The sequence below is a fragment of the Podarcis liolepis genome (genome assembly GCF_965112155.1).
Source record: "Podarcis liolepis genome assembly, chromosome: 14".
Classification (NCBI taxonomy): Eukaryota; Metazoa; Chordata; class Lepidosauria; order Squamata; family Lacertidae; genus Podarcis; species Podarcis liolepis.
Genome location: NC_139569.1, coordinates 23155545 through 23181507, shown reverse-complemented (window position 1 = coordinate 23181507; position 25963 = coordinate 23155545). Strand labels below are relative to the sequence as shown.

Sequence of the window (25963 nt, the reverse complement as noted above, 5' to 3'; positions counted from 1 at the left end):
GTGATATATAGCCCCCATCAGGAGCCACCATGAATATGAATGCATTTCCTTCCTTGGCTCAATTGTTATATATGAAGGGGTTTGTAGCTCAGCAGTAGAGCATCATCCTTGCGCAGGGGCCATGCTAATCTTCTCTGTATCGTTCCAATTTTAGTATATGTGCTGCCGAAGCGAGCACAAAAATATGGAACGCTTCACGAATTTGCGTGTCATCCTTGTGCAGGGGCCAAGAGCATCATCGTTGCACATGGAATGTCCCTGGTTCAATCCCCGCCATTTCCAGATGGAGCGGAAATGATGGAAACCCACTGCCAGTCAGTGCAGGCAATACTAAGCTAAATGGGCCAAGGCAAGGCAACTTCCTATGACAGTTGCATTTCCTGTGACTTAGAATGAGATACATTCCATTTGTGATTTCCCCCACAAATACCTGTACACATTTCTCTTTTGTATTTCTTGATTTTTCCCCCCATTCCCCAGCAAACAGGTTGGGATTGCCATTCTCGCTATAAGGAGAGCTGGAAAAACATGAATGTTTGGCGGGAGGCCCTGATTCCTCTTTGCCCGAGGCGAGGAGCCAATGAATGCCCCAGTGCTAAGGCCTTCAGTTTTTCCCCCTTCGGCGGAAGACCAAATTGGGCAGCAGGCATCTGATGGGGGTTTCAAGCTACTGCATCTGTTCAGTAACGGGGATCAAGCCTTGTTTCAACTACATTTTCTAAACATTCTCCAGGTGTGAACTACTAAACTTGACCTTCCCTCACACTCCCCCCCCCCTTCTCTTTGGGAGTTTCCCTACAAAGTCAGTTGCAGGAGGCTCAAGATGGGCTGCCACCCAACGCTTGGGCTGCATCCATGTGAAGTTTGCACAACACAAATTGGATGAGTGGTCAAATGAGGAACAAGACAAACATGCATGGTCTCCCTCCTCTCCCCCCCCTTATCCCCCCCCCCCCAATTCTTGAGGTAACTGAAAACTGAGTACAAGTCTAGCTGCAGGTGGCTGGAGGTTTAGACTGAGTGGAGAAATAGATTTATCTATCACAGTGTGGATGCAGGAAAGGGCTATTGAGGGCTACTAGCAATGCTTCTGAATACCTGTTGTTGGAAATTGCAGGAGAGAAGAATGCTCTTGTGCTCGGATCCTGCTTTTGGGTTTCACATGGGCATCTGGTCGGTCACAGTGACAATATGATGCTGGACTACATGGGCTTCTGGCCTGATCCAGCAGGCTCTTCTTATGTTCTTAAACTGCCTTGTCTGAAGCAGATCCCGATTTGTCCCAGGTTAGCGGGCAAGTGGCTATTTACAAGCCACTTTCAAGCTCCCCGGTTTGGACTTTCCCTAGGCAGAATGTGACATTCTCCCCATGCAGGAAAGGCTGCTAAATTAAAGTTGCTCTGTAACGTTGCAGCCCTCGACTCTCAAATGCCGTAATTAAGGAGGGGGGAAAGAGAGAGATTTAACCCACGGTATCACCCAAAGCAAACATGCTACTGCTTCACTCAAAAGTGGTTAACGTGAACTTTGATAAGAGGAATCCCAGTTGACCACAGATGTTTCTAATAAATGCACTTTCCGTCTCTCTCTCTCCTGTTTTAGAATAATTAAAAACATGGCTTCTTCAAATCCTGGTATGGATTCGTTAACGTCGCTGGGCATTCTAGCTTGTGGCTATTTTCTGTGCAGCAAGGAAGTTGGCAAGTCACACAAACTGCTCCTCTGTCAACAGTTTGAGACAGGGAGGATCAGATCCTTGGCAAAAGCAGGGCAAAGATGGCTGCAGGGCTGGCCTTTCCACCCACTTTTTTGGGGTCAATAAGAGCGGCACTCCCTGCTGCAAGGGAAAGTGATGCCACAGTCTACTGCTAGAGTCAAGCTGTGTTTCTTCCCCACTCCAGGGGAGAAGGTGGACTCACAAGCCAGGATTCTTAAGATGTCTAAGCTCCAAAATTTATTGTTGCTGTTGTTACATTTATAGCCCACCTTTCCCTTCCCGAAGAAGCTCAATGTGGTGTACATGGTTCTCCCCCTTCTCATTTAATCCTGACAACAACCCTGTTTGTTTGGCTGGGAGGTAGTGACTGGCCCAAGGTTACCCAGGGAGCTTCATGGCCGAGTGGGAATTTAAACCCTGGTCTCTCAGGCCCTAACCTGACACTCTTAACTCAGTGGTTCCCCAAGCGGGAGGTGCAATCACCGGTGGGGGGGGTGTGCCAAGAGGCAAGGGGGCAGCAGGTGTGCACTGGAGGCGTAGATGACTATAGACTTTGAAAAGCTGGTATCAATAAATCTAAGTTCATCAGTTTTGTTGAATTAATTAAACTTAATAGTTGCAACTGGATTTTGAATGAATGTGCAACTACAGTGGTACCTCGGGTTAAGTACTTAATTCGTTCCAGAGGTCCGTTCTTAACCTGAAACTGTTCTTAACCTGAAGCACCACTTTAACTTAATGGGGCCTCCCGCTGCTGCCGTGCCACCGGAGCACGATTTCTGTTCTTATCCTGAAGCAAAGTTCTTAACCTGAAGCACTATTTCTGGGTTAGTGGAGTGTGTAACCTGAAGCGTATGTAACCTGAAGCGTATGTAACCTGAGGTACCACTGTAAATGTCATTGCTTTGAACGTTTTTGTGTTATTATCTTCCTTAGTGGGTTGTGCAAACCGCTCTTCTGAATAATGCTTTTTTATAGGGTAAAGTAGGGGGCACTGAGGATGAATTTATGGGACCAAGGGGGCAGTGGCCCAAAAAAGTTTGGGAACTACTGGTCTCACTACTCTACCACGTGTGGCTTTGGCAAAACTGCCAAAGATAGAATTGTCCGTCTGAGTATCTGCTCAGGCTACTGGGATGTTTGTGGTATTGTGACAATCCTAGAAAAATGGGGCATTTTTTTTCCAAGCAAAGATGTTTGAAATGACCAACAGCACAACTCAAGTGGCTCCAGTGCAAAGTAGGCTCAGGCAACCTTCAGACCTGCCCTGACTTGAATGGGAACTCAAGCTCCGCCTCCACCATTTTGAGGCTAGGATCATGGGAGTTTGAGGGCTGAAAATGCCACGCCTGCCTTCCGTCACCTGTTAATCCCCCCTGCCCCCCCAAAAAAAAATATTGGGGAAGAGAGGGAAACTAGCAGGGAAGCAGAATAATTTATTGTTTTACAGTGGTACCTCGGGTTACATACGCTTCAGGTTACATATGCTTCAGGTTACAGACTCCGCTAACCCAGAAATAGTGCTTCAGGTTAAGAACTTCTGGGTTAGTGAACTTCTGGGTTTACAGTGGTACCTCGGGTTACATACGCTTCAGGTTACATATGCTTCAGGTTACAGACTCCGCTAACCCAGAAATAGTGCTTCAGGTTAAGAACTTTGCTGCAGGATGAGAACAGAAATCGTGCTCCGGCGGCACAGCGGCAGCGGGAGGCCCCATTAGCTAAAGTGATGCTTCACGTTAAGAACAGTTTCAGATTAAGTACAGACCTCCGGAACGAATTAAGTACTTAACCCGAGGTACCACTGTACTTGATCAAATGAAGTTGACACCAGGGTTGGGAGGAAAATTTGGGTTCAGTTTACATTTTATTACAAACTGACCTAATCTGCCACTTTCCAAAATAATACGTGAACACAGCTATCCTTGGAAATTTCCACCTCTCTGAATTTTGCAATACAGTTCTCCAGCAGAAAAACAAACCTACAAATGGTGTATGTTAGTAAAAAGTGTAGTAAAACATATGAACATGTTTCATATTAGGGGAAATGGCTTGCAAAAAAATGCATATATGTCAAAATTGTAATTGAAAAATGTTTGTTTTCTGAGAAATGTGCATTATCATACCAATAAATCTTCATGATGACTTTTAAAAAAAAATAAATAAATTGCAAGCTAATGCAAAAATAAGATTGGAAAAATTGTAGGGGGAATAAAATTGACAGATTTGTTGATTCCCAGGGGTGAGGGAATCCCTTTTTACTCTAGGGGCCACAGTCCTTCCTGGGCAACCTTCTGAGGGCCACATGCCAATGGCAGGAGGCTCCCCTCTTCATTTGCATCTATTAGTTTTTCCTAACAAAGAAAGAGGTGAGAGAATGCCCATTGCTTGCCTGGCAGAGGTAGCAAGTGTTCGGAGGAAAGAAACAAAAAGTCACCTCAAGTCACATCCTTCAAACTCCCAAGCTGACATGATACAATTGGGGGGGGGTGCGTGGAATCGTATATAACCACAATGGAAGACTAAGAATCCGTTTCACTCTCTGTCCCTGCAAAATGATGGCCATTCTCTCCTTTGTTATGAAAAGTTAATTCATCAGCGGACCACAACAAGCCACCTCAAATCGCATGCTTTTAAAACTGGGGTACAGGATGACATGATACTCAGAAAACGGACTGGGGCAGGTTGGGGGTCCATCTATACTTGTCCCTTGCCATTTGGAACTCTCTATCTCGCTCTCTTGCTCCCCCTCTTCAATTTTAAACTAGAAACAGATGTCAGAAACCCAAAGCAGTTCTTATGCAAAATAAAAGTGGTATATTATTTCTAAACTGCTTCCTCTTTGCAAACAGGCCCCGGAGGCAAAGGCTGAGCTTCTCCGGCATGGATTTAAGTGGCAACTTCAGAAAAGGGGAAAAAGAAGGGGGGGAGGAACCTCTCTTGCATTAAAAGGAGAAGAAAAGAAACCTAGACTTGGTTCCTTATCAATCCCCCTCCACACAAGACCCATGACGATGCCAGCGTCCTAAGTGGGGCGGGGGTGAGGGGTAGAAAGATGTTGGAGGGAACTACTAGAAGCTAATTCAAACGCACCACTCCAAAATTGTTTAAATCTGAGAGCTCAGGCTGTGAATCTGGTTAACATCAGGCGAAACAGGAGAGGCAAATTAAGTAATTTCTCACCCATTAATAGATTTAACCAGCCAGAAGTTATTGGATCCAGGCCATGTAGATTGCCTTATTAAATTCCGAATACCAGAAGCCAGGTTTCCTGATAGGGAGTGCTAATGAAAAATGAGTGGAATTTATGAGCACTTCAAATTTAATTAAAGCAGGGTCCCAGGTCCCTTAATTTTGTTGCTCTTGGGCTGGGAGCTACAGCAACCTGCACAGTAGCTGTGGCTTCATCAGATGTTCAGTGGCTCTCAGCTTCTAAAACACAGTTAACCGGAATACACTGACGTCTCCAAACTTCTGGAGCCAAGTCCCAGCACAATGCTAAAAGTCACTCCCAAGTTCCATCCATGCAAAGCATGGGTGGCCAAGAACATGTCACCCCAGCACCCACATGCCCGCAGGCGTCCCAGCTGTAGAAAGCACAAGCCTTCACTAAGGTACTTACCAAGGATGGCAGGGTTGCAAAGGCAGCCCCGTGCAAGCAAAGCAAGGCCAAGCAAAGGATATCTGTCTTGGTCCAAATGTGATCCGGAGACAACGTGAGGCAACACTCCAAGGTCAATGGCACAGTTCAGGCGAGGGACAAGACAGGTACCGTATTTTTCACTCTATAGGACGCACCCGAACATAGGACACACCTTGTTTTAGCCCCTTCCATTTCTCCTCCCGCTTCGCTGAAGGGGTGCTGCGAAGCTCTCCCTCTCTGCTGAAGCCGGGAGAGTCTTGCTCTCCCAGCTTCAGCAAAAGGAACCCGAAGCCTTCGGAGCGCAGCGCAAGTTCCCGCTGCACTCCAAAGGCTTCAGGAGGCTATCCCTGAAGCCTGGAGAGCGAGAGGGGTCGGTGCGCAGGCTTCAGCAAAAGCAACGCAAAGCCTCCGGAACACGGAGGGAGCGCTCCCTCTGCGCTTTTGAGGCTTCGCGTTGCTATCGCTGAAGCCAAGGAGCCTGCATTCGCTCCATAGGACGCACACACATTTCCCCTTAATTTTTGGAGGGGGAAATCTGCGTCCTATAGAGCGAAAAATAGAGTAACTAGAACAATCCAGATGACTCCAAAGGGAATCCTCAGAATTGGATTCTGGGCCCTCTCCCAGTTCTTTAATGTCTCTGTCCTGCGGGGCGCCTGTTTCATCCTCTGAGAACTCCACATCCAGTCTCAGGTCAGGCATCATGCTGCATTGGGTCCCTATCCTAAGGTGGTATTTGAGGTGTGCAAAATTGCAAAGTATTCCCTTGGCATGCAAGAGGCCCTTCTTCAATCCCTCCAGGTAAGGTTGGGAAAGATTTCTTGTCTGGAACCTTGGAGAGACACTGCCCATCCTCCGTGCAGACAATCCTGCGCTGCATCAGGGAAGGGGAACATTTTCAACCCGAGGGCCGCATCCCCTTCTGGGCAACCTGCCGGAGGCCATATACCAGTGGTGGGTGGGGTCAGAGGCATAAGTGGGTGGAGCAACAAAGGCACATTTTACCTGTGCACTGTAAACTAGTTTCTAAATGCACTCACACAGCCCTCTGTATCTATTTAGGCTGGTGTTTCCCAAACAGGTCTCCAGCGGGGGTTTTTGGACTACAACTCCCATCATCCCTAGCTCTCAAGACCAGTGGTCAGGAATGATGGGAACTGTAGTCCAAAAACAGATGAAGACCCAAGTTTGAGAAATGCTGATCTTGGCAAACAAGAGCTATAATCAGAGTTCAAGGACACATTCCAGACAGGCAAAAAACCCCAAAGATGGTGTAGCGCAGGGCTGATGATGAGGGGTGTGGCCTGGAGGAAAGGGTGTGGTTGAGGAGTGGGGAGGACCAGACAGGCTGGGGGGGGGGTCCAATTTGGCCCTTGGAGCTGAGATTCCCCACCCTGAGATAGATGAACCAATGGTCCAACTTGGTATAAGGCAGTTTCGTATGTTTCTGCATTTGGGGAGTAATTTTGAGAGGAGGAACGCATAGCTCCTTCCCCAACGGACACCCCTCCTAGCTTGCTTGACCCAAACATTCACAAAATGGTAAAGGATTCTGAGATCTGAGGAGGGAAGGGTCTCTTAGCAATGTCAATCTTTCATCGACCCTTTCTTCCATCTTAAAAACGGGAAGACTACCAACCACGAAAGAGCTTTGCATTCCAGCTCCGGTATTAATTGCCCCTGATATTAGCAAGCAATGAGCTCTGCCTCCCCTCAGCCGCCCCATCTTTTATCCCGATGCCAATGTTTGTTTATAGCCCTTTGCTTGAAACCCAACATCTGCAGTTGGACCGTAAACTGGTGGGAAAGAGTTCAAGAATTCCTTAATCAGTTTATTAATGACCCCTCTTGCATGGAAGTCAAATTAAAAAGGAAAAAAAACACACACACCAAAACACCACTGAGGGCCACTGCTGCAACCCAGAACCCACATTAATAAACATCAGGGCTAACAATGAGTATAATCAAGTGGTGCTGGTCGTCAATCCACCCCCTCCCCCACCTGCCTGCCCCACTACCACATCTGTGAACGTTTCCCTATAAAAAGACACAACGGGGCAGCCTTTCCAATTGAAAAAGCCCTGACCTTCGAGTGGGAGAGGGAGGATTTCCCACCTACTCCCTAATCATTTGTGTGAATATTGCCCAAAGAGCAATTTTGTATATACCAGGGATGTCCAACAGGTCGATCGCGATCTACTGGTAGATCCCCATGAGGTTTTGGTAGATGCGGGTTGATCTGTGGCTCCCTTTCCTCAGTGTTGTTGAAACTGACTCCTGCCCCACCCCCTGCCCCACATTGTTGTCTGATCAGTGGAAGGGAAGACGGAGCTTTCTCTCAGTGGCTGTTTTCATTCAAAGTGATATTATTGTGAGTGACTTTTCCCCTTTCTTTGACCCTTGCCTTTAACCCCCCCCCAAAAAAAATGGAACTTACCCCCCTGGGAAAGTATTTGTATAAAAATGGGGTTTTCCTCCTCCGTACAAAAAGCTCAACAAGTCAGACCTGAACCCCCCCAAAATGGGGATAGATCATTGCCAGATTTTAATTCTGAAAGTAGATCGCAGTCTCTCGGGAGTTGGCCACCCCGGTACATACAACCCAGTTTGGCTTACGACCAACAGTCATCAGTGTGTGTGTGTGTGTGTGTGTGTGTACGTGCATAGATATATACCAGTCTTCCACAACTTGGTGGAAAGCAGCTGTTTTGGACTACAACTTCCACCAGATCCAGCAAGTACAGTTTTGTTGGCTAGCGCTGATGGGAGTTGTAGTCCAAAACAGCCATGCTGGCTGGGACTGATGGGTGTTGCCTTTTAAAATGACTGCGCTGGTGGGGGCTGGTGCAGCTCAAAACACCAGAAGGGCATCAGGTTGAGGGACACCGGCATATACCAAACTAGTCCTGTGGAAGAAAGTATTGAGTCATTTACATGTCGATCCCCAAAAATACGTGTTCAGGAACTCTTAGGTCCACCCAGCGTGTGGTTAAGTGGAAATCCCTGCCTGCTGAATATGTTGGGTGCTGGACTGCCCCAGGCTCTTTGGTGGCTCGACAGATCAAGCAGCTTGGCTGGAAGTCAGCTGGGTCTGGCTGGAAGTCAGGCAGAACCACCCATGTGTGGATGGCCACAGTGTGCGCCCACTGTGTAATATAAAGCCTTTCACTGTATTGAGCAGGAAAAAGAAGAGGATGAGCAGTGAAGGGGAGGGGGCCTGAAATAACTCTGATACGGCACAACCCCTAATTCACACTGCATGCCAGTGCTAAATACAGACCGATTTCTCCAGTGGTTTTATTATTCGTGATGGAATCCCCTGTGGCCTCCAGAAACTCATTTCTGAGCTAATGGATTCGGTCCAGCGTGGAATAGCACAAGGGTGAATCAGTCTCAGGTTACCCAGCAAAGATGAACCACAGGAAGGTGAATGAGAGAAAATTCTATTGGTAAGATCACACACACACACACACCATTCAGAATATCACCCTCACTCCCCCAGCACAAGACACATGCCGGAAACATTTAAAGAGCCTGAACAATTTCCACGTTTGGCCTGAAATCACGATCCGGCACTGTATTTCAGGGTGGAAAGACATTATCTTCGGATTTGAGCGTCATGGCTCTTAAATACGCACACACCAGTCAGCAGCTCTTTGACAGACGTATGAAATGCATATGCACTGACACTAGAGAGAGAGGGAAAACAGGATATCATAGGGATTTTATTATTTATTTTTTGCAATGTGTCCAAAACGTTCACGGTTTATAGAGTCCTCACTGAGGACTGCTCACATGCCTGGGCCTAACTGAGCTACAAAAGAAAAGCATTTCAAAATGCCCTTACAGACAAATCTGTTTTCAAAGTCCCATTTGCTTGTTATTAACATGAGCTAAATCTGTTTCCCACTCTATGCTGGGGCACAATCAAAGCAGAGATGGAGTTGAGAGAACCCACACAAATGAAGATTAGGCAGGTTTGCTTACATGGAGAGGGGCGGAGAGCATTTTGCAGAAATTCATGTGGAGAGCATACTCAGCAGGCCGAAATCCAGACAACAATATACGTTTTAGTGGTAGCTAGTGACCCTTGTCCAATTAAGTGTAAAAACAGCTAGCACACACCCAGGCCTTATAATTAATTGCAAGCTAAGATAACATTGCAGCATTGGCATCAATTCTAAAGGGTAGGACCTTAACCACCCCCCACCCCAAGATTTTCAAGGTACTTTAGAATTTTGGATTGGGGAGGAGGGATTTATTGCATCAGTCCATTTACAGCTGGAAGAAACATACAATTGCTCAGAAAGAGGGCAGGGAGTACCGGAATGCATTGAGGCTCCCTACTCAATGATTTAAGAAATAAACAAATGGTGTGCCCCTACTGTTTGAGCGAGGGCATTGTAACACATCCCTGAAATCCAGGGGTGGTTTTATTTTTATTTTTACATTGTTATTTAGTTTTATAAAACTGTAGAGTTGGAAGGGACCTTGAGTATCATCTAGTCCAGCGGTTCTCAACCTGTGGGTCCCCGGATGTTGTTGGACTACAGCTCCCATCATCCCTGAGCTCTCGCCTTGCTAGCTAGGGGTGATGGGAGTTGTAGTTCAACAACATCTGGGGACCCAGAGGTTGAGAAAGGCTGATCTAGTCCAACCCCCTGCAATGCAGGAAGATGCAGCTGTCCCATACAGGGATTGAACCTGCAACCTTGGTGTTACTAGCACCACGCTCTAACCAACTGAGCCAGCCAGGCTCACTAAGTTTTATTACTGTTTGGTGTTAAGCTTCTGTCAGCACCCTGTCCCAGATGAGCTGGGTGCTCAAGTCCAGAGCATAGGTCGCTATCAAAATCATTGGGGTGGCGGGGGAATGGGGTTAGCAATGGGAATTAAATTAGCAAAATACGCATCCATCAAAACACTGGGGAGAACGGTTAAAGGATCTAAAAGTATGACTTGCACACACTGCTGAGCCAAAGGAAACAATAGAAAAGGTGATTTTAAAAATATCTGGTTTTCCTGAAAGTGGTTGGTTGGACCTGTCATGCTAAAAATCGGGTGAAGCCATACCAAAGTCATGTTTTGCTCTGCTATCTTACTTCAAGATGGCGCCTGGTATCCAAACACTGCCACAGACTGCCACCCCATCTTGGGAACCCTTGTGTTGAGTTTGGTGACAATATCTCATGAGGCGGCTGACCAAAATAATGGTGAAGTTACTCCAAAGTCACATTTTGGTCTACCATCTTGAATAAAAAATGGTGCCTGGTATTCAAACGTTGATGAAGACTGCTGTTCCCACCTTGGGAACCCTCAAGCCAAGTATGCCAATGATATATCGAGATATGACATCTCGAGATATCTTCCCACTTGCTTGGATGAAGGAGACATTGGGGTCCATGTGTAGAAACTAGACTACTGCACAAAGGTTAAATTTGCAATCATTGCTCCATCCACTTTTCCCTCTAGCCTGGTCTACCACTGGCATGTGGCCCTCAGAAAGCTGCCCAGAATGGAATGTGGCCTTCGTGAGGCTGAAAAGGTTTTGCTGCCCCTGTTCTAAAGCGCCGTGGAAATAATTGGTAAGGAGTCACTTGTGTGATTAAGGGGCCATTTGGAGAGGCAGACAGTTCTTTCCTCTTGAGGACTTGCAAAGTTCCAAAGCTGGAGAAGCGGAGGAAGAGGAGAGTGTGAGAAAGCCAGAGAGGAGAGGCAGGACACCCACTCACCCCACCCTCTCCTTTCCATGCTGCCCTTAGGTAAGTCATGTGCAGTTCCTGCCCAAACCGCCTCTGGCTCTTGCAGACAAAAGGAACCTTCTTTAGCAGCGGAGAGAAAGCTACGCATTACCCTCACCATGACAAATTCATTTGGCCGCCTCAATTATAGGATAAGATCTTGTGACACTCGCTAATTTGGAGCCGCGTCTTTTCCATCTGTCCCATAACAGATACGAGGATGGGCATTTTTTAATTAAAGTGCAACAGAAAAAGAGAAGAAAAGCGGGGTGACTGTAGACAAGGACCTTCCAAAAGGGCATCCAGGGTGTGCCCACAGAGGAGCAGAATAAGTGCGGAGGCTGTTTTCCAAAGAAATAGGAAAATCTTCAAACCAAAACAATGTCTTCCTTCATGCAGTGGATGTAACAAAGTTGTTTTAAATTTTTTCTTTTGAATGTTTATACTCCAGCTTTTCATTGTTGCTGCTGGCTGCCTCGGACATTACGTACAAAAATCAGTACAGAAACTCTATTTTTGCAGCATGCATAAGCCATTGCATGTGCTACCTAGTCTAATGCGGCAAAAGCGACTTGCAACCCTGAAAGAAGAAGAAGAAGAGGAGTTTGGATTTGATATCCTGCCTTTCACTCCCTTTAAGGAGTCTCAAAGCGGCTAACATTCTCCTTTCCCTTCCTCCCCCACAACAAACACTCTGTGAGGTAAGTGGGGCTGAGAGACTTCAAAGAAGTGTGACTGGCCCAAGGTCACCCAGCAGCTGCATGTGGAGGAGCGGAGACGCGAACCCGGTTCCCCAGATTACGAGACTACTGCTCTTAACCACTACACCATGTTACACCAAGTCAGCTTACAAAGGGGAGAACAGAGGCAGCGGGAAATGAAAGCAGGCAAGCATTTCTGAACTGGGCCGTGCATACTGCACAGTTCAGACACTCAAACTCTTGGACTGGGTTCTCAATTTCGGTTAGAGCAAGCAGCAGTTTGGACGTGGGGTCGTATTTGAGACAACATAAACTACAGTGTGTGTATGTGAAATATTATACACAAAAGGGAGAGCTTTCTGTGAAGGTCCACAGTTGCAGGACAGTGGTTGGGAACTTCCGGCCCATGGACCAAATATGACCTTCCAGGCCTCTCCATTTGGCCCACAGGGCTCAACTGCCCTACATCTGATGCCATACATACGCTCCCCTCCACCGTGTGCCTCTCTTATAGTTCCACACCTCTGCTAAAAAGCTGCCCTTGCCAACCTGGGGCCCTCCAGATGTTTTGGACTACAACTCCCATCATCCTTGACCAGCAGTCAAAGGACTGATCCAAGCTGTGATCCAAAATATTTATCTGAAGGGCACCAGCTTGCCAAAGGTTGCTCTGGAGACTAGTTTTCTGCACATCCAAGATAGGCTAGTATTTCAAGAGAGTGGCCACACTTGATGCGTATGGAATTAGAGGTAGGCCAAATTCCCTCTCCCACCCTGTGATCTCAGCCCCTGACCCACAAAAGCATATTAAAAAGTGCAGAAAAAAGTCCTTTGTTCTGCCATAGAAGGGGAGAGTGTAACTTATCTAAGTCCAAAGGGGGAGAAATGCCTTTGGTATACAGCGTAAACTGAACTGAAAGCATCAGCGGAATAATAAAGACATTCCGGGACAGTCTCCTAACATTTCCCCTGGGCACATCGGCCTTTTAATAGGCAACATATAAGATTTCCGAAGGTGGGGATGAACCGTCTTCGAAAGAGAAGCAAAGGCAGCAACATCTTAACTAGTAAATTAAACCCATACTGCACACTCTCCCATGTCGGGGGAGAGAACCCGATAAAAGGGCCCGTATTACAACAATGCCCCAAGAAAAGGGTCTCTCGGGGAACCTTGAGTCTGAAAAGCTTCAAAAACCTGGCACGAGCTTTCGGGAAGATTCGCTTGAGGTAAATTGCATAATAGGAAACTAAGCCTGCGTCTCTGAGAGACGCAGAAACCTAATGAGGAAATACTGCCGGAGAAATATGCCAGTAAGCTGAGCCCGTAACACAAACACAAGTGGGCAAGGGCTTTCGTTCTTTACAGCAGCTTCTGTCGTGGACAGACTCCCCCGTCGAGTATTAATCTCCCAGAAAACATGTACAGGGAAACTAGAAAGAGAATTATCCCATCACCTTATAGCAAGCACAGAACTTTCTGTTATCTCTCATGTCAAATGTCAACCCTGTGTGTCTTTCTTTGATAGTTGACAAGGACAAACAATTGCAACCAAATATATTCTGATCACATTTACCAGTAAAATGGAAGTTCTGAAGAAGTCACATTGCTAAGCTGATGGGTGGCAAATGTGGTACTCTCCATACATTTTGAGACTCCAGCATGGCTAATACATAGGGACGATGAGAGTTTTAGTCCAACAGCATCTAGAGGACACCATGTTGCCTGCGTCCAACTTAGCTTCCTAGATGTACCTGTTGCCTTTAAAAGTCTTCTAAAGTAATTGACGAAGAGGGTCTCCCATCAGCATCATACAGTACTGACTACTCCATACTTGGCACAGGAAATGGAACACAACAACATTACTAAAAAGAGGGTCCCGGGGTGAGCCAAAAATAGGGAGCAGAATTAGGGTAAGTGCCATAATGAAGAGGAGCCAAGACTAATTTTTACTCTCAGCCACCTGCTTGACTAGTAAGTTTGGAAGGGGGACCAAACTCACATTTTTCATTGCCAGGCATGCTGACAGTCCACAGGGAAACAAAAGATAAATACTGTACGCACCATCTAATATGCTGTAAACCGCTTTGAGATTTTTCTTCAAAATATTGAGCGGTATAGAAATGAAATAAATAATAATAATATTGTGCCCACCATATAAATACTCACCATCGTACAAATTTCATGCCCTTGCTATATCTGAATGTACTTGCTTGGCTTATTCAGACATTTGTACATTTACAGTATCAAGTTGTACGTGTAAATTAAGATGGATGTACTGGTGCTTATTGGATTGTTCGTGTGAGCTGACAGGGGTTTCCCCACCTGTCTTTTTCTCCTTTCTTTCCTCTTGCTTTTCTTTCCTTTAATAAAGAAATGCAGATAGGCATTTTTGCACTGCCTTCCCTTTCCTTCTGTAAGGCATCTGTGCCATTTACCCCAAACCCCAACCATGTCTCTTTTTCTTCTTCACGCCTAACAACCAACGCACCTTGCACCAAAAGGCAAAGGCTGTCATGCTTAATAGACTTGGAAGAAAAGAGGGGAAAAAACGAATGAAGCAAGCAAAAAAGAGACTCCATAGAGATTCACACTATTTGGTGAGCATCTTGCTAAAGCAGCGTCTCCCACTGCTGAATCAAAACCAGAGGCACTCTTATACCTGAAAAGGTCAACAAGAACTGTTTGTTCTCGCTACAGTCCTGAGCGCTTGTCTTGATTACAAGGAAGCAAGCCCAGTGCAATGACTCATGCAGAGATGCAATGGGCAGCCTCTTCTTGGGGAACATTTTACTTTGATCTCACAAGAGCGTTTCATACTTTAAATAGCTTTATTTTGTTTCAGCATGCTAACAGCTTTCTTGTGGCAAACCAGTGTGTGCTGGCACAGAGTTTAATATTGCTCCATGTATGTGACTGTGTGTTTTATTATAAATCGACAGTCATTTCCTAATTCTGTATCAGGCTTTGCAGAGCAAGCTGCAACTCCAGAACAGCCAATTCTCAGAGTGGAGCACAAATCAGCTTTCGCTAACCACCGATACAAAATTCTCAAACCTATAAATTAAATTAATAAAAGGACAAAGACTCCTTTTGTGCATTTCCAAAGCCTGGAGGATTTTACAAATAATAAGACGGGAAAGTGATTTATACTCCTAGATTAAAAGCTGGGTTGGCACGCACAGCTCTTTAAAAGGAGCACAAAACTTTCATTAACTCATTCAGGAGCAATGTTTTAAAGTCACAGCTTTTGCTGTTCCTCACGAAAAAGTGCAGGTTAGCTGCAATCCAAAAAGGCTGGGGTGGGGAAAATAAATATTGTATGGGTCTCATCAATGTAGGGGAAATATGTGAAACAAAGTTAAACTATATGTATTTGGCACGTTTAGCCAGGAAATCAAATCATGCGCTGAAATGTCAATAAAAAACAGAAGACGTTTCTTTACTGGTTACAGCCATCTTTTTTCAAAAGGGCAAAAAAACCAAACCCACCCTGCTTTCAAGAAAAGAACTTTAAAGTTTAAACATTAGTTAGTTTTTTAATCTTTTTCACCCAGAATCAAACAGCTTTTCTGCCACCCACAGCTCCTGTCTCATACTCCAGCCCATCAATATGTTAAAAGTAGATTTTGCCACCTACCATCTTCTTGATGGACGTGCCAATCACAACACCTGCCAGTCCTTCCTTTGCCCCCTTACCAGTTTCAACCCCCCGTACTCGTTCTCCCCCCCCCCCAGTATCATTAATTAACAAACAGCAACATATATTTCTCAGTTCCCCTTTTATCCCAACTATGTTTGCCAACTGCACCATTTTTCATCATACAGCAGCCTTGAGAAATCTCCGTAAGGTACGGAATATTCAAAGCACACTCAGTGAGAGCTTCGATTTATTAATTTATTTTTAAAGGCTACAGAAGGAAAAATGCCATACACCTGGTACATTTGAAACAGACTCGCCTAAGAGAGACAGTGGCGCGCAGTGATCAGAGTCATAGAATCATAGAATCATAGAGTTGGAAGAGACCACAAGGGCCATCGAGTCCAACCCCCTGCCAAGCAGGAAACACCATCAGAGCACTCCTGACATATGGTTGTCAAGCCTCTGCTTAAAGACCTCCAAAGTAGGAGACTCCACCACACTCCTTGGCAGCAAGTTCCACTGTCGAACAGCTCTTACTGTCAGGAAGTTCTTCCTAATGTTTAGGTGGAATCTTCTTTCTTGTAGTTTGGATCCATTGCTCGGTGTCCGCTTCTCTGGAGCAGCAGAAAACAACCTTTCTCCCTCCTCTATGTGACATCCTTTTATATATTTGAACATGGCTATCGTATCACCCCTTAACCTCCTCTTCTCCAGGCTAAACATGCCCAGCTCCCTTAGCCGTTCCTCATAAGGCATCGTTTCCAGGCCTTTGACCATTTTGGTTGCCCTCCTCTGGACACGTTCCAGTTTGTCAGTGTCCTTCTTGAATTGTGGTGCCCAGAACTGGACACAGTACTCCAGGTGAGGTCTGACCAGAGCAGAATACAGTAGCACTATTACTTCCCTTGATCTAGATGCTATACTCCTATTGATGCAGCCCAGAATTGCATTGGCTTTTTTAGCTGCCGTGTCACACTGTTGGCTCATGTCAAGTTTGTGGTCAACCAAGACTCCTAGATCCTTTTCACATGTACTGCTCTCAAGCCAGGTGTCACCCATCTTGTATTTGTGCCTCTCATTTTTTTTTGCCCAAGTGCAAAACTTTACATTTCTCTCTGTTAAAGTTCATCTTGTTTGTTTTTGCCCAGTTCTCTAATCTGTCAAGGTCGTTTTGAAGTGTGATCCTGTCCTCTGGGGTGTTAGCCACCCCTCCCAGTTCGGTGTCATCTGCAAATTTGATCAGGATGCCCTTGAGTCCATCATCCAAGTCGTTGATAAAGATGTTGAATAAGACCGGGCCCAAGACAGAACCCTGTGGCACCCCACTAGTCACTCTTCTCCAGGATGAAGAAGAACCATTGATGAGCACCCAGAGTGTTGGACTAGGACCTAGGAGACCAGGGTTCAAATTCCCACTTGGCCCTGAAGCTCACCGGGTGACCCTGGGCCAGTCACTGCTCTCAGCCTGGTCTACCTCACCGGGTTGTTGTGGGGATTAAAGGAGGATGAGGAAAACCCTGCATGATACCTTGAGCTCCTTGGAGAAAAGTGAGGTATAAATGCAACAGTAAATAAATAAATAAATGGTGCTATCAGCCTAGTGGCAATGAAGGAAAGAATTTCTCCAGGTAAGTCCTTCTACCAGTCAAACAGCCATAGCATCTCCCAAAGAATCTTGAGACCTGTTATTCGGTGAGGACACCGAGATATTCAATACTAGATCTCCCCAGCCTTCCAGACGTGTTAGACTGCAAGTGGGACTGAACAGTCAGAAAGGGAAGGGAACCTTCTTTTAGGTGTGAAATTGACATGTGAAATAGACTTAGCTGCCCCAACCCTAGTGACAAGTGAGCAATCCCCAACCCTCTTTAACAACCAAATGATACTTCCCTTAAATAAATTTCTTGAACTTCTCACATACTATTGGTTTTCACCATGGTTACTTTTTTTAATTAAAAAAAAGAGGAAAAAGGAAAGGAGAGGAAGAGACAGAACAGGACAGATATAGAAAATAATTAAAATGGCTCCTTATAATGCAGATGGGGTAAAAGCAGGGGGGTGGAGCTGACCAGGTTGGAAACTGCTGTCCATCCCAGCCAAGTTTTCCATCAACAAGCCAAATCCTGTGGACCCTTAAGAATGTTGTGAAATGGAGACCTGGCCTCAAAAACAGAGGCGGGTCCCTGCAATTCCACACCTGTTAGTCCATGGGCTAAAAGCCTCTTACAGGGTCGCCATGGATTAGACGTCTGTAACAGGCTGCCAGGATTAACCTGATTAAGAGCTGCGATTGGGGCAAGAGAGGTTGTGTGTGTCTGGAAGGGGACGGGAAACGTTTTCAAGCAAGAGTGAGGTGGGGTTTGGGTGGTCCTGCAAGAGAGAATGCACGAGCAATGGCAAGATGAAATCCAATCGCCATACAGGAAGCTTTCGCAAGGCTCAAGACAAATCCTTAAGAAAATAGAAAAGAATCCAGGAACAAGAATCGGGTTACCGCTGAAACTACAACTGGCATATTACCAATGCATGTATGCTTCATGATTGACAGACGTTCCTCTGGATGTCAAGTGCTGGGGGTGCTATCTTCGTGTACTTCAAACCTCCTGGGATTTGCAGAGTGAGTGCATGCCCCCAGGGATTGTTCCATCTTGCTTATAATTTTGTCTTTTCTTTTCTTTTTTGCAGAAAAGAAAGCTAAATCAACTGGAAAAGGCAGGTCTGCGTTAGGGGGTGCTGCTCGAAGCACTGAGCTCTAAAGCTTTAAATTGTCAATTTTAGGAGCACGTGAGTTGCTCAGGTAAGTCACATAGGAAGCTGGTTTATACTGAGTCAGACCCATAGCTCCAGCTAGTTCACTAGCAGAAATGACTATTCAGGATCTCAGACACAGATCTTCTCCCAGTTCCATCTGGAGATTTCAGGGATTGAACCTGGGACCTTCTACATGAAAAGCTGGTGCTCTAACACTATGCTGCAGCCTTTGCCCTGTCACTAGCTCTGTGGTGTTCCAAAGCATGCCTTTGCATGTGCACAGGTACCCAGAGGTTGGGGTAGCGGAAAGGTTGCGTATCTCACAGTATCATGGCCACATAAGTCAAGCAAGGTGTGTGCTTCGGTGCCCCTGCCCAGGTCTACCATTAGGAAGACAGGAAGTTAGGAAGACAGGAAGTAAGGCCATAGGTCCATTTGGCCCAGTGCTGTTGACACGGACTGGCAATAGCTCCCCAGAGATTTCAGACAGAAGGGAGATGGACCTTCTGCATGCAAAAGCTTTCCCCATTCACTTCTCTGTCCCTTCCATATCATTTAGGGAGTACAGCTCAGTGATAGAGCACCTGCTCTGCATGCAGAATTGCCCAGGTTCAATTCCCCAACTTCCTCCTCCTTAGTCTCACCATGGCCCTTGTAGAACAGGAAGGAAGGGGAGGACCAGGGCAAAACTAGAATGAATTGGCTCTGCCTCTCATTGGCTCTGTCCCTGCCTACTGTTTGGGCCCCATGCCTTCTGCCCTATCAGTTCCAATGGGCACCAGGCACCAATGGGCACCAGGCTGAAAAAGTGTGTGAAACAGCTACTTGTGCAGAAGTACAGATGCCTTCCAGACTGTTGTTCGTTCGCTTGTTGTTTTGTACTACTGTTGTTATTGTTGTTAATATTATTATTAACATTTTGAGTTACGAATCACTTTTCATATAAATTGCAAGACAATCCAAAAGTTCAACGTGTCCAGAAGTATGAAACATATTTTGATTTTCTACCCCCTGGATACAACTGAAGAGAATGGCCTTACATTGCGTGGAGATTCATTTTTCATGCACGGAAATCCATGCGCCAATATACGAGCGAACGTGTGCATGTTTGGGCACGAATAAACAACATGCTACATTTGTGAAAGCAGGAAACAGGATTCTCCCCCTTTTCAAACCTCCATATGCACAGAATATCTGCGAAACAAACTCACAATCAACCCATCTGAATCTTTTTTAAATATCTGGTTCGCGTTTATTTCCTGGGGGGACGTCTATTATATTTCAGTTCCGGCTAGAGAAGATAAATGGCGATCCCTTTCTGGTTTGGCAGGGCTAAAGAGTAAAGATGCAGTACTTTAGAACCAGCCTACCATTCCCACTCCTAGACTGTCTTCCTTGCAGTAGCCTGGCTTAAGGGCTGGATCCCGCATTATCACTAGACCATCACATTCTTCAACTCTGAAATCAATTCAGCCTCCCTCTAGCTCTGCATTTATTTATTTATTTCCTATCCTAATGCAACCCCCGACTATTCAAATTGTCAGCTACCGCATTTCTATTTTTGCTATCCTTGCCTCTCATTTTCTTAGCAAGAATGAAAAGCAGAAGAGAAAGGAAGGGGGTGGAAGGGAAGCAGCAGAATTTTTTAATCGCCTTTGTTTCATTACAGTTGGATTCACAAGTGCTTCTCGAAAGCCCTCAAACCTGGGCTCCACACATCTGTTTGTCAATTGGGCCTGCTAATTCCAGGCATGCCATGAAAGAACAGCTAACAAGCCAACGATACGTGACGCTTGCAGCTCTCGTGGAAACACAAAACCCTCTTCTCCAGCCTACTGCTGTCAATTTTGATGGACAGGATTCCCACCACAATTCAGAATGTGCTTTCCTACAACAAGCTAATTTGGACATGATGAAACTTAGACTACCATTATTAGCTCTTTCTAAAGCTCCAGGAATCTGAGCAGGTCTATCAATATCAGACAGGCACCTCCACTGCCTTCTAAAACATTGTTTGTGTAGGCAACCCTACCCAGGCATGAAAATTCATTACGTATATCTGACAATTAAAAACTGTGGATTATATCTATAGATCATTTCATGAGATTGCTTGTTTTAAAGCCTTTTAAACTTGAGTTTGATCTTATCTGGATTCAGCTTCTGCTTACTGGTTCTCACTCAGTCCATTACCAAAGTCAGAATTCGACACAGTACTTCCACTGCCACACCTGCAGATGTACAGGTGAAACAGAGGTGTGTCATCAGCATACTGACAGCACCTAGCAGTTTTATATAGGTGTCAAACAACATGCAGGAGCTTCAGAAGGGGCTGTTCAAATACGACTTAAATCACCATGAAGCAGTGCTACTCTGTCCCAGTTCAGACAGGGAGATAACACAGTTTCATGATATCGAAAGCCACTTCCTGAGATATTTCCTTTCCTTTCCAAACTCTTTCAAAATACAGTGGTCTCAATTTCTCATAAATTATTTGCTCTCTTGGAGGTGGGGAGATCCCACCTGTCTTCGCTCATTTTTTTAAAAAAACAATTAGCTTCTGAAAATACTTATAACATAGAATCTGAATATACCTTCCCTCTCCCAGAAATATTTGACTGCCAGGAGGAGTGCAGAGAGAAGAAACACCATGGTGCATCCACAGCAACACAAGTGGATGCCTCCATCTGCCCCAGCTGCAACAAAACATGTCTCTCCTATATCAATGTAAAAACAGCCACAGCAGGCGTTGCAACCTTCTAACAGTTTGACTTTATCCCCCAAAGTGCACTCCTCTGTTGTTTCCTGAGACAAACGGATGCCCCACACACACACACACACTACAAATTATACAGTAAAGTATTTACCAGGTTTGTATATTAATTTATATTTGGTTATATCAATTAAGTATCTTCTACTCTCTGTCTTAACAGACTGTCTCGCAGTGAGCCATGGGTAGCTGGTGACAAACGTAGAACATTGTCCTTCAAATGTGTACCATACATTTTCAAAATTGCCTTAGATGCTTCCTAAGTTTTTTCCGTAAGAGCCATGCTCCATAGTCTATCCTGCCATGCTTCTAGTCGTTTTCCAATATTGTCCTACAAGATTTCTAGCTGCAGACATAACTGAAGGAGAAAAGAACCTTAAGAAAGAACATTTTGGCTTAAAAGGGGTTTTACTGGGGACTCTCGTATTTTTCGCTCTATAACACGCACCTGACCATAACACACACGTAGTTTTTAGAGGAGGAAAATCCGTAGGCATGCCACCCGTAGGCATTCCCTCCATAACACGCACAGACATTTCCCCTTACTTTTTAGGAGGAAAAAAGTGAGTGTTATGGTGCAAAAAATACGGTACCTTTGAATACAATTCCAATCCAAACAATGAATTTGCTTTGCTTGGTGTCTACTGGCAATTCTAACAGATGCTCTAGCTGTGACCACTGGTTCCTAAATCTTGGAATGATTCTTCCCTGGCCATCTACATAAGTGGCCTCCAATGTTTTGAGGCCAATATTGAACCCAACAGACATTTCAGGGACCCTTTTCTTTTCTTTTTAAAAGTATGTATCGGCAACACGGTAGGCCTGCTGTTACAACCCCTCTTAGATCAGGCTGCAACCCAGTTCTAGGCCCCGATCCAGAAACTGAGACCAAAGACCTACATTCGCTATAGATCAAGTATGGGGAATCTTTCTCTCGTCCAGGGGCTGCTGAACTACAACTCTCATCTTTCCTGGTTGTTATGGCCACGTTTGTTAGAGGACTGAGGGGAGTTGTGGTTCAGCAACATCTGAAGGGCCAAAGATACCCCACACCTGATCTATACTGAAACAGCTTTGCTGCTCTTTGTATCTGGGAGATACCACCAATTCCTCTGAAGGAGCCTGCCTTCGCCATAGCCTGTTCTTAAGAGATATCTTGACTCTCCTCACATCAGCATTTTGCCCAGTCTACTTGAAGGCCTCATTTGGAATATGTCACTTCAAAAAGCAATAACAAACAACAGCAGCAACCCTTCTGCTTATTTTAGTTTTGGCTGTTCTGCTCAGCTGGTTGTGTCCCAAAACACATCCCTGCAGATTTCTTCTTTTAAAAATAATTTTATTACCCTGATTATCTTGGATTGACTCTGTATTTCCAGAGAATAGGAACGCATCTGCAAAGCGTTAACAGTATAAATACATGGCTCTGGAAATTTATTATTATTATTAAAATAAATCTTTTTTTAAAAAAAAAAAACACCATAGTGTATCTTTAAAGAATCTGGCTTTCTGGAAAAGTCTGGATTTTAAAAAATTTCGCCACAAATTAGGGCAATCTGTATGGGGTAATTTTCAGTCTCCATCAGAAATTTATCTGATGCCCTAGAGTGATCTAATCTGGCATGTTGAACTTGCTTACATTTTAACAAACAAAGCTAAAAACTTTTGAAGCTGCCGAGTTTGTCTGATACTGCATTTTCAAATTGGCATCCGTTAATTGTTACTAATAAACTCATGAAATGGAAATTTTTCCATTGAAGAATAGAGCTCTGGAAAAATGTTCCACCTTTTCTGCTCCGCAATAATCCATTTCTACCCATGGGTCTGGAAGGAAAATAAAGTGCACAATCTTACAACACCAGAAACAGCACACACCCTCCATGCTTGATCATTCTTGACTCCCCCTATCTACCCGCTCCGATTCATGTTTGCGAGACCAAGCATTAAAAAAAATTGGAAGAAGTAATGAGAGGCCATGCCTACCTCTGCAAAAGGCACAGAGGCAGTCTTGCCGCAAGAGAAGGTGAGGCACCTCAGGCAGGAGACTTTGGGCAAGATTACATAACAAGAGCCCCATGAGATCAGGAGAAAGGGTCCCCATTTAGATCACAGTGGTCAACCAGATGCACTGATGGGAAGCCCACTAACACAAGCTCCCTCTCCCCACTTGTGATGTCCAGCAGAGACATACTGCCTCCAACAGTAGAGTGCACAGCCATCATGGAAACACATGCCACGTCTGCTCAGAATGAAGGTGCTGGAGACAAAAGCTGGGTTGGCCAACATTTACTCAACAGGTCCAAGAGGTCCCCAAGTACAACCAAGAGCCTATTCTATCGTCTGATCTCACCTATATATGAGCAGCTTTCGTGATCCCTTCCGTCCAACGGTAGATTGAGTTACAGCACCCTACCACTTCCTTGCATCCTTGATTCCGCCCCACAACTGCCCATAATGACATCAGGTGACTGACAGCTGTCAAAGTTCAAAGAGGCTTTCTGTTGCTGCCAACCAGCTAATTGGCTATTTCAGCTACCTCCATTGAAGGCGGGCCATCGGTGCCGTACAGCTGATTGTATATGGAAGAGTCAAAGGGGCTTCCTTCAATCGCTGGTGAACTGAATGGTGGTTACAGGTAACCTCTCCTATTTGCAGGAAGTGGTTTGGATTGAAACAACAACAAAAACACTTGCAAAAACACAACAAAAACAACAACACTTGCTCTGTAGCAAGTGGACTCAAATTGCTTGCTGCAAATGGAGCATTCTCTCTCTACAGACAAGTACCTTCCAATATGTCATTGGAAGTGAAGATGCAAAGGCTGAAACAACAGATCCCTACAGGAAATCCACAAGACATGTTTGGCAGCTTACCTCATAATGGTAGTCCATGCATGTCAGATCTCTCCAGCAACGATCCCCTCGGATTTTGATCAAACCCTGTTAAAGAAAAGCGGGGCGGGGAGGAAAAGGGAGGTTCTTTTTAGCATCACAATTCAGATGAGAATTTAAAAGCCGTATTTATTAAAAGGTGTTAAAAGGTATTTCCAAAATCTGGATCCTGCCTTTCAATGGCCTTCCAGCATTTGGAAATGAAAATACAACTAAGAACCAGTAAAGTTGGGGGTTAATTAAACACCCACAACACATGCAATGGCTATGGACATTAAGTGCTCCTACAGTTCCTGAGCACACAAGTTGTCCCAAAAATATTTTGGTTCAAAAGGAAAGCAAATGGTGCATATGGCATTTTTAACAATATATCAATAACAATAAGCTAGTGGTGATGCTCTGTTTCTACATCAGTTTGCACACATCGTTTTGTGTGCATTTCCTCCTAATATAATTATTATAGAACACCACTATACCCTTTGCTCATTTTCTGTGCACATTTTTTTTGGCTGGGGTACTGATTCGCAAAAATCGAAATAGTGTTTATTTCAAATGAGAGCTGAGTTTCAGCACACATATTGTTTTGGAAAATGTGAATTAGGTAGGTTTGCATTTTTTAAAAAAAGCTTTGCGAAGTAGGCAAGTAGGTTAAGAACTTATGTTATGTTATTTCACATGGGCTATGGAGTTTATTGCTGGAATGATATTGTGTATAATGTAATACTGCTGCTTAGTATGTATTCATTATGTACAGTCATACCTCGGATGTCGAACAGAATCGATTCCAGAAGTTCGTTCGACTTCCAAAACGTTCGGAAACCAAGGCGTGGCTTCTGATTGGCTGCGCGAAGCTCCTGCAGCCAACTGGAAGCCGCAGAACCCACACCGGACATTTGGGTTCCAAAGAATGTTCACAAACTGGAACACTCGCTTCTGGGTTTGCAGTGTTCGGGAGCCAAAACATTCGACTTGCAAGGCGTTCGACTTCCGAGGTTTGACTGTACAGTGGTACCTCTGGTTGCAAATGGGATCCATTCCGGAGGTACGGCCGGATTCCGAGGTTTCTGCAACCCGAGGATCACTGTTCTGCGCATGCACATGGAGGTAGACCGCTTCTGCGCATGCGGAGAAACACGGTCTGATACTTCTAGGTTTGCCGCTATAGTAACGTGAAGTTTACGTAACCAGAGGGTTACGTAAGCCGAGGTGCTACTGTATTATGTATTTTTTTTATTACAATGTATTGCTTTTTATTATGGATTGCATTTATATAACTGATTTTCTTTTCATTGCAATTCCTGAATTGCAGGGGGTTGCACTAGATGACCCTTGGATCCCTTCCAGCTCTACCATTCTATGTTTCTATGGTATTGTATGGCTATTATGTCTCGATATATTTCAGTATGTTCAGTGCTGGGTGTAAACCATCTTGCGTTCTTCTGACAAAGTGCAGCGTAGACGTTAATATACAGATATGTGATATACAGAAATAAAATAATAAAAATAAAATACAGGCTGAACAAATTTCTCCTGCACCTCTAATCTGAACAGAAATGAGAAGGATGCTGAAAGGGCTCTCCCTGTTCTGGGTCTGAGAGCGCTGGAACTGCAGCACCCCAGATTAGAGAGATCACATCGCATTTTTAGAACAATTGGAGAGGGAAAGAAGGCAAAGAGAGGTGTGCAGGAGAGCAGTCCTGCTTCTCCCTCAGGTTACAAAAAGGTCAGCAGGTAAAAGAAAAAAGTTTGCAGCACTACAATGGAAGAGGGAGAGGTCCACCAATTTAAAGGTTGGCAGTAATCTCAGGATTGAATTTCGCGGCCTCAAAGCCAGGACTGAAGACAAAGAAGGGGGCGGGAGGGGAGAAGCCAGCCGTGCCAAGCAAGAAAGATGCCCATCCAAAGAACAAACCTGGAAGCAGGAAAGGTGTATTTGGAAGCCTCAAGGTATATGGGACTAGAGCACACACCTTTTGATGTGTGCTTCTGCAGGACATCCTGATTAAGATCTCACAATAATATCTCAACCAAAGGAGGCTTCGCTAGTCAAAAGGATGTTCCGGACACCTGTGGCTCTGCTTTCTGGTGGTACATTTAATGACTACCTTCTC

The 25963-nt window shown here is 45.0% G+C and overlaps 1 protein-coding gene across 6 annotated transcripts in view; it reads right to left on the bottom strand.

Moving 5' to 3' along the window:
• LMF1 (lipase maturation factor 1) overlaps positions 1-25963 on the bottom strand; it is a 158551-nt gene that overhangs the window by 72895 nt on the left and 59693 nt on the right. For all 6 annotated transcript variants that reach the window (XM_083473827.1, XM_083473825.1, XM_083473828.1 and 3 more), the window contains one exon: positions 23835-23900. In XM_083473827.1, the coding sequence (XP_083329953.1) occupies positions 23835-23900 (66 nt within the window). The remainder of the gene's footprint in view (positions 1-23834; positions 23901-25963) is intronic.